Source organism: Rhincodon typus, chromosome 10, assembly GCF_021869965.1.
Source record: "Rhincodon typus isolate 14 chromosome 10, sRhiTyp1.1, whole genome shotgun sequence".
Taxonomy (NCBI): domain Eukaryota; kingdom Metazoa; phylum Chordata; class Chondrichthyes; order Orectolobiformes; family Rhincodontidae; genus Rhincodon; species Rhincodon typus.
This window is the reverse complement of record NC_063341.1, coordinates 25,824,246-25,833,442: the sequence shown is the minus strand read 5'-3', so window position 1 is coordinate 25,833,442 and position 9,197 is coordinate 25,824,246. Positions and strand designations below refer to the sequence as shown.

General features: G+C 41.0%; 1 protein-coding gene across 2 annotated transcripts in view; it reads left to right on the top strand.

Annotated features, from left to right (window-relative positions):
• The first annotated feature begins 2,343 nt into the window (after positions 1 to 2,343).
• The window catches only part of LOC109910680 (testicular spindle-associated protein SHCBP1L-like), an 80,552-nt gene continuing 73,698 nt past the window's right edge, over positions 2,344 to 9,197 (top strand). For both annotated transcript variants that reach the window (XM_048602106.1, XM_048602107.1), the window contains exon 1: positions 2,344 to 2,893. In XM_048602106.1, coding sequence (XP_048458063.1) covers positions 2,606 to 2,893 — 288 coding nt within the window. In that variant the 5' untranslated portion in view covers positions 2,344 to 2,605. The remainder of the gene's footprint in view (positions 2,894 to 9,197) is intronic.

Sequence of the window (9,197 nt, the reverse complement as noted above, 5' to 3'; positions counted from 1 at the left end):
ATTTCGTGCAAGATTTGAATGTTTGCTGACCTTGCAATAGCCTGAAATAGTTGTTGTAGTGTCAAGCACTTGAAAATGCTGTTAGCTTGCTACAACTGTTTTGAAATTTTGTCCCTCGTTTGTTAGTAAGTCGATGGTATAGTCTTTCTGCTTGTCTGAAGTGTTTCTCAGAAAGATTTGCTTGGTGCAGAGGCAATAACCATGGGTATCTATCTTATTAATTAGTCCTGTATGCAGTACCTCATTAAATGCATTTTGGAAATGCCAAAATATATCTACTGGTTTCCCTATTTGTATCCTGCTGGTTACCTCCTTAAAAAGCTGTAATAAGTTTGTCATAAATGATCTTCCCTTCATGAAGCCATGTTGACTGTTTGATTATATTATGTATTTCTAAATACTCTACCACTATACCTTTTATAATAGACTCTAACATTTTCCCAATTACAGATGTTGACCTAACTGGCCTATAGTTGTTTATTTTATCTCTCCCACTTTATGAATAAGGGGATTATATTGACAGCTTTCCATTCTTTGGGACTTTTCCAGAATCTATGGCTTCTTGGAAGACTACAGACAACGCATCCACTATCTCTGTAGCAACTTCCTTTAAATTCCTAAGATGCAACGCATGAGGTCCCGAGGACATACTGGCCCCATTAGGTTTTCCCATACATTTTCTCTAGTGATAGTTATTGTGTTTATTGTATTGTATTTGTGCCTGTAGCATCTTGATTATTTAGTATTATTGGATTGCTATTAACGTAATTTATCATTAACCCTGGTGCAAAGTATTTAATAAAGTTCTCTGCCATTCCATTGTTCCCCATTATTATTTCCTGTCTTGTTCTCTAAGGGGACTATGTACACTTTAGCTTCTCTATTACTTTTTTATATATTTAAAGAAGCTCTTACTGTCTGTTTTTCATATTACTAGCTAATTTTCCCACATTGATTTTCCCCCTCTACTTCATTTTGGTCATTTTTTGTTAATTTTTAGAAGAACTTTCCTGATCATCTGGTTTACCACTAACCTTTGGCACACTGTATGATTTTTTTTCTTTCATTTTGATACATCCTTAAACTTTCTTAGTTAACCATGGTCACTTTATCCCCTTCCTGGAATCCATCTTCCTCACTCAGGTGCATTTTTGCTCCTATCCCTGTGTAATTATTGTCATTTAAGTTTAGCACTATTCTCTCCCAAACTGAATGCTAAATTCTACCATGTTATAGTCACTGTTTCCTAGTAAATCTATTATTGTGTGATAACATGATAACCCTCCCTGATTACACATGATCAGATCCAAAATGGTCTGATTCCCTGATATTTTGTCAACTTATTGCCGAGGAAAATGTCCCAACTACGCTGAATTATTCCTTGTGGCTAACTTTGCCAATTTAATTTTCCTCATCTATATGAAGATTAAAGTCATCCATGATTAATATCTTGCATTTTCTATATGCCCCCATGATCTCCAGATTTACTGTCTGTTCTAGAAAACAGCTACTGTTAGAGGCTGAGAGACAACTCCCACCATTGTCTTCTTCCTCTTGTATTTTGTACCTCCACCGTATGTATTCGACATCATCCAATCCAAGATCATTTCTTGCGATTCTGCTTAGTTCATCTCCACTAACAAAGGTACCCTACTGTGAATTTTGAACTCTAGTGAACTTTATAGTGAGATTATCTGTAGCAAATGAGGGGTTAATAATAACAAAGAACCCCGAGAATGATCGCTTCGCGTCTTACAGGGTAGTTATAAGTACTTGTATTCTGTCATTTACTCATTAATGTTACATATATATATTTAATACTTGCTCAATTGAGTATCATCGCCCGTTTTTCTTATGCTCGTCATGAAGACCAATGTTTCCTGCTACGTCTACTCCTTCATCATGGGTTTGAGTTCCAGCAGAATTATTTTGGCTCAGATCAGAAAGTCTGCTGACATAGAGTTTGAAACAAATTTCTAAAACAGAAAGTGCCACTGCAGTCACATCAATAGAATACCTACCACAATTCAGCGTTGTTCTGAAATTGAACGGTTGTAAACCGATTAACTATCACTTCAACAGAACGCAAAGTATTCGCGTAACCAAAATTCCCCTCAAGACGTTACAGTTTATAGTATGTTCCCGTGTGAGGGCAGCTAAATGAACATTATGCTCGCCAAAGATATACTACAATTGAACGTTTGTGCGAAAAAGATAAAAAGGGATTAAGGAACTAAAACGCAGCAAACAGCGGAAATTCACCGCTCCAAACAGGACAAATACCGTTTGCCCATTGCCGTTTCAGTGGATGCCATTTGTGGCGGCGCACGTGCCAGTTGAAAACCATAGCCTGTCACACGCGCGCCTTCAAGGATTGCGCCTGCGTTCTGGCACAAGCCAATGGCGCGCGGCTCTTTTGTCGTTAGGCGTCAACGGCGTCGTTGTTGTTTTGCCTGTAGTAGAAGGTGCTTTCGCGTCGTTGTGTCTTTCTGTCGCGCGCCTGTCCCTGCCTCCCTTCACTGCTCCATTCCGTACATGGTCCTTGCTGGAGACCGGATCCGCCGCGTGCTGCTGACGGCGGTTGGAGCAACGGGCGAGCGCGGTAATGGCGTCGTGCTCTTCTGAGAAGGATATCGCCTGCGAGGCCCAAATAAGTCCCTCAGCGGAGATTGAGCTGGGTGATAAGAGCTCTGGAGAAAACAGCTGTGTTCGACCCCTGACTTCGTCCCCTCGGCCGGTGAGAGCTGCTCAGCGGGAGATGAAGCGCAAGCCGGCGGAGTCCGAGGAGTTGGAAGAAGCGAATGTTCTGCCGCCGGTTTACGTGTCAACTGTCAAATTCACCCCAGAGAGCAGGATGAACCTGTACTGTGATCAGATTTTAGCTTCTTGCAAGGTACAAAGTGGCAGTGGAGGGAAACGGGATTTAGGCACCTAGGACTCTGCGGATTAGGGTTAAGGCATAAGGAAAAAATGGGCTGCCCAGGTGGCCAAAGATGAGAAGCAAAAAGTGCAGCCAGAGTGTGATGCTGATGGGATGGAGGAATAATTATAACTTTGTTTTTTTGTTCTTGGCTCCCACCTGTTGTGCACTTGCATGCCAACCTGCAAACTTGAAAAAGTTGGCAAATTATTCTGAAGACACATGACAGTTTTGAACTACTCAATAATATTGGAATTTAATTCAGCCTACTGGAGCATAGTTGTAATTCTTAAGACAATTGGAGTTGTTATGTTATGAAACACACAGAGCAAAGAATGTTGCCCTCTGTTTCTCATCTCACCCATGCCTGCACCTACTGTTCAGAAAGTAAGATGGTATGAACTGGAATTTATGGTTTCAGGATAATTTTGTGTAGAATACAGACTCAAATTTTCCAATATGGGAAGAGGCCTACGACTCAAGTTATATTGCTGATGCGCATTTGAATCCTCACCTATGGAGATGATTCTGGCATGTTTTGTTGAGGAAATAGCAAGGGCTGCAGATGCTGGAGTCAGAATCAATACAGTATGGACTAGAAAACACAGTGGGTCAGGCAGTATCAGAGGAGTAGGAGAGTTGATGTTTCGGGTTTATACCGTTCATCAGGACTGGGGAGGGGGAAGGGAGCACACAAATAAATGGGGGGGTGGGATAGTGATAGGTGCATACAGGTAGAGGGTAGTGGAGATTGGTCAGCGAGAAGGGTGGGATGGATAGGTGGGAAAGAAGATGGACAAGTTGTCAGGTCAGGGAGGTGGCGATGAGGGCGGGGGTGGAGAGATTTTGTGAATACCTTCAGGGTGGAGGAGATCACGAGTGGGTTGCAGTGGCAGAGAGATTCAGTGAGATCTTTTCGGAGGGAGGAGGACAACTTCTTCAAGGTGGGCATTCTTGGAAGAGGGTTTTCAGTCACTTGGAGATAGCAAGAACTGCAGATGCTGGAGTCGGAGTCAATACAGTATGGAGCTGGAGGAACACAGCAGGTCAGGTAGCATCAGTGGAGCAAAAAGATTGATGTTTCGGGTTTGCACCCTTCACTGTATTGACTTCAAATTTTTTAAATTCCTGAACAAATACTGCTAATGTGCATGCCCATCTTCAGGATTCAAATGCGCCTCAGCAATATAACTTGAGTTGTAGGCCTTTTCCCAAATTGGAAAATTTGAGTCTGTATTTGACACAAAATTATCCTGAAACCACAAATTCCAGTTCATACCATCTTGCATTCTGAACAGCAGGTGCAGGCATGGGTGAGATGAGAAACAGAGAGCAACATTCTTTGCTCTGTGTGTTTTATAACATGACAACTCATAACAACTCAAATTGTCTGAAGAGAAAGTTTGTAAACAAGGACATGCTAAAACAGGAGTCAAATGTTTCTAATCCAGGAAATTTCTTTCTGTAGATATCAAGATAACATAATCAAATTCATGTTGAGTTAGTTATCAATTTTATATTTAGGAAATGAATTGTTTCTTAAATGCTTTCATGTCTTCACTCTTCACTGGAGATACTAATTTATGATGGGGACTATTTCAGAAGCACCAGACAATCTTAAGTAGAATATGCAAGAATTAGTGGCAGGTTTAGGCCATTCAGCCCTTTGAGCCTGCTTCACCATTCATGAGATCAAGGCTGACCTGATGGTGGCCTCAACTCCAATTTCCTTACCTCAATAGGTGACCATTCTTCACGAGGTAAGAAATGAATGCATTCAGCCTGTTTGACCACAGTGTAATGCCATTTATTAAATCTTATCTCAGCTTGGCTCACGGACACACAAGTATATTTTTTGGGAGGCATCAATGCAACAAAGTAAGAATTGGATTGGTACCGTGGTTCAGTGGGTAGCAGTGCTGTCTCACAGGCTAGGGACCTAGGTTCACTTCCAGCCTTGGGTGACTGTGTGCAGTTTGCACATTCTCCCCGTGTCTGCGTGGGTTTCCTCCCACAGTTCAAAGATATGCACGTTAGGCTATGCTAAATTCGCCCCATGTGTCCAGGGATGTGCTGGCTAGGTGATTAGCCATGGGAGAATGCAGGGATAGGGTTGGGTGATGGGTCTGGGTGGGATGCTGTTAAGAGGGTCTGTGTGGACTTGATGAGTCCGATGGCCTGCTTCCACACTGTAGGGATTCTATGATTCTATACTGAACAGGAAACTAAGAGAGGAATGTAAACTTCATGTCAGATACAGGCATCAGACACTATGGGATCAATATTCATACTAGGACCTTCCTGCTAAGATTCAAAGTGAGAGTGAATTTCTACAGATATTCTCCTGCTTCTCAGCTATAGCTTGACTGAATGAGTCATGAGACCATGGAACTATTGAGTAAATATTATTTGTGTTGTGTTCTTGGTTTAATTTGCTGAATTACAGAGGATGATGGGAGAACTCCACAGAAATTCAATCTGTTAAATTTGTCTTTAATTCAAAACCAACTTCCAATTTAAAAAAAAACTACAAATGCTGGAAATGTGAAAAGAAGTCTGTGCGTGTCAGAAATAAACAGATCAGTCAGGAGCTGTAAAGGGAAGAAAATTGAAGAAATTCACCAGACTTTGTAAAGGTGCCATCAGATTGGGAATTTGTTGATGTAATACTATTTCAAATAACATTTAAGACAGAGTTAAGGAGAACCTTTTTCTCAGAGTTGTGAGCCTTTGGAAGTCTCTTCCTCAGCAAGTGGTTAAAAACACAGTTCTTGATTATTTTTAAGGCAGAGGTAGATAGATTCTTGACAAGGCAGTGTAAGGTTATCAGGAGTAGGTGATAATGTGGATTAATCAGATTGGCTATGATCTTCTTGAATGGTCCAGAGGCTGAAGGGCTGACAGGCCCAATCCTGCTCCTAATTCATATGTTTATAACTCCTTTATTCAAGAAAGGAGGGAGACATAAGGAAGGAAACTACAGGTCAGTAAGTCTAAAATCTATCATACGGAAATGCTGAAATCAATTATTAAATAAGTTACTGTAGGGCCTTTAGAAAATCTTAGGGAACAGTGGGGTTGATTTCCAGTGCACTCTCCTAATGAGTCAAGGCACTAACAACTTACATTGTCATAAAAAGATTAAGAAGTTGTGATGCTACACTTCTGTTAAAAACAGACAAGTGGAAGAGAAGACAAAATTAGGAAGGTGAAGTTTTTATACATTAATACTAAATATGTGGTAATCATGAAGAATCATGTTATAGTTACACTCAGTAAGTGGTAATTTGTCTTCATGTGTTTATATCTATATGCTGTTAAGACTGTCAATTCTAGAGTTGCCTTGAGCATTAAATGGTGTAATTCGTTGTAGTCTATTGTAGTGTGATTTGCTGTGGTTTAGTGTAATGTGGTCTAACTCCATCCACACTGTTATTTATGTCCAGTGATTCACAGCTCTGTGATATCATCACAAGGTTGTTTTAGCATACTGGAAACCTTGTTCACCCTGCCCCCTCATGCATTTCCCTGGAAGAACATTGATTAACAGTTATATACTTAGTTAAATAAATTACCTAGATTACATTTTACAACATTTATTCAATATTTTCTTCCTAGGCTCTCCTAGTTGATCAAAAAAGTCTATTACCGGGTATAGAAATACTTGAAGTAATATTGAGAACTTGCATTTATTCTGCTAGCTTACAGTAAATTGATCTAGCACTCCGATAACAGACCTTGAAAGGTTAGTATGATCCAAGGGATCTGTCTGATATACTGTCGCTTTGTGGTACACCATTGGTGGGTCTCATTTTGTTTCAATTGAGCAGGTGGGTTCTGTATTAAGGATAGAAACTGGGTAAGCAGGAACAGTGAGATGACCTGTTAACATTGCATTGGATAGCTTCTTCATTTGTTCCTGAAAGACACATTGATGGTGCCCAGGCAGTTGCATTCTAACAGTACCGTTCCTTTGAAGGTGCCTTGTCCCGACTGGTTGGTTGTCCTTGTCCCAGTGTTGTTAACATTTCGGTGTGGTAAAATTTATTATGTGCTACAGGGAGGATAAGGCAACCATGGCTTCCAATAGAAGTCAGAAACAGCATAAAAGTGAAAGAGAAAGCGCACAACATGGTGAAAATTAGAGGAAGCCAGAGGATTGGGAAGCCTGTAAAATCCAGCAGAGGATAACTAAAAAGGCAATAAGGGGGAAGAAGATGAAATATGAGAGTAAGCTAGATGGAAATATAAAAGAAGATTGCAAGAGCATTTTTAGATATCTGAAAAGTAAGAAAGAGGCACGATTGAACATTAGACTGCTGGAAAATAAGCCTGGAGAGGTTGTAACAGGAAACAAAGAAATGGCTGAGGAACTGAATAGATACTTTGCATCAGTTTACACAGTGGAAGACACCAGCAGCATATCAGAACTTCATCAAAGTCAGGGGATAGAGGTAAGTGTGGTGGCCATCACAAGGAGAGAGTTCTGGGGAAGCTGTAAGATCTGATGGTGGATAAATCAACCGGACATGACGGACTACACTCCAGAGTTCTGAAGGAGATAACTGGATGATTATATAGGCCTTGGTGATGATCTGTAAGGAATTCCTGGACTCAGGGAGGGTACAAGAGGACTGGAAAATGGATTCTATTAAGATTAACATGCAGGTTCACTTGACAGTTAAGAAGGCAAATGCATTGTTGGCATTCATTTCAAGAGAGCTAGAATACAAGAGCAGAAATGTACTGCTGAGGCTGTATTTAGAATATTGTGAGCAGTTTTGGTCTCTGCACCTAAGGAAAGATGTTCTTGCATTGAACGGGGTCCAGAGGAGGTTTATAAGCATGATCCCAGGGATGAAAGGCTTGTTTTTTGAGAAGCGGTTGAGGACGCTGGGTCTGTACTCGCTGTAGTTTAGAAGTGGGGGAATCTGATTGAAACTTACAGAATGCTGAGAGGCCTGGATACAGTGGACGTGAAGAACATGTTTTTACTGGTAGGAGAGACTAGGACCTTAGAGCACAGCCTGAGATTGATAGACAGCCCTTTAGAACTGAAATGAATAAGAATTTCTCCAGCCAGAGGGTGGATAATCTGTAGAAATCATTGCTGCAGAGGATTGTGGAGGCCGCGTAATTGGGTGTATTTAAGATAGAGACAGATGAGTTCTTGTTTGGAAAGAGGACCAAGGGTCAAGGTGAGAAGGCAGGAGAATGGGGTTGAGAAACATGTCAGAAACACATCAACATATCGAATGGGAAGTAGATTCAATGGCCTCATTTTACTTCTATGTCTTATTGACTTATTCTGTGCTAGCTCACTCTGGAACTGGAATTCCTTGTGGGAAGCAATCTAAATTGCCTACTATTGCCTGCCATAGTACTGTCTCTGAGATCCAATTAACTTGGAATGTAGGGAATTGAGTTTTTAATCTGCGTCCCATCATCAGTTCTGATGGGGACAGCCCTGAGGAGGGTGGGCTGGAGTGGTAAACTAATAAAGCAGTAAAAAATCTGGACTTGTCTCAGATTTTTCGCTGTCTGAGCCTCTCGTTTTGCCTCTCCGTTGGACTCAGGGTATCCAAGGCAAACTTATTACATGTTGAAAGCCCAGCATCTTCGCAAATACTTTAAACAGCTCAGTCTCAAACTGTGAGCCATTGTCAAAAACAACAACACCTGGAATACCATGAATGACTAGCATCTCCTATAGGGCTTTTTCAACCATTTAAGTGATCGTTGATGTCAGTTTTCTAATCTCAAACCATCTTGAGTAGTAATTGATCACATTGAAGTAGAAATGACCTTTATACATGAACAGGTCTGTGCTGAAACAGACCCAGGGTTGGTGAGGATACTCTGTGAGTATCAAAGGTTCCCATTATTCATTACTGTATGTAGCACGTGTATTACAGTTGATGATGAGATCTTCTGTTTTGTAATTCCTGGCTACCAAACAGCCTCCTAAGCTCTTGTTCTGTGCTTAATTATGCCTAATAAATCCTCTGAAGAAAGTAATTCCACAATGAACTGGATATTGACCATTAATCTTCCAAAACCAGTAAATCCTCAGCCACATTCAGCATGCTTGCCTTCCTTGCTCAGACCTTTTGAGTATATAGTTGGAATGTTATGTTGAGGTTGTACAATACGTTGGTGAGGCTTCTTCTGGAGTGCAGTGTCCAGTTCTGGTCGCCCTGTTATAGGGAGGATATTATTAAGCTGAATCAGAGATAGTAGGAACTGCAGATGCTGGAGAATCCGAGACAACAAGGTG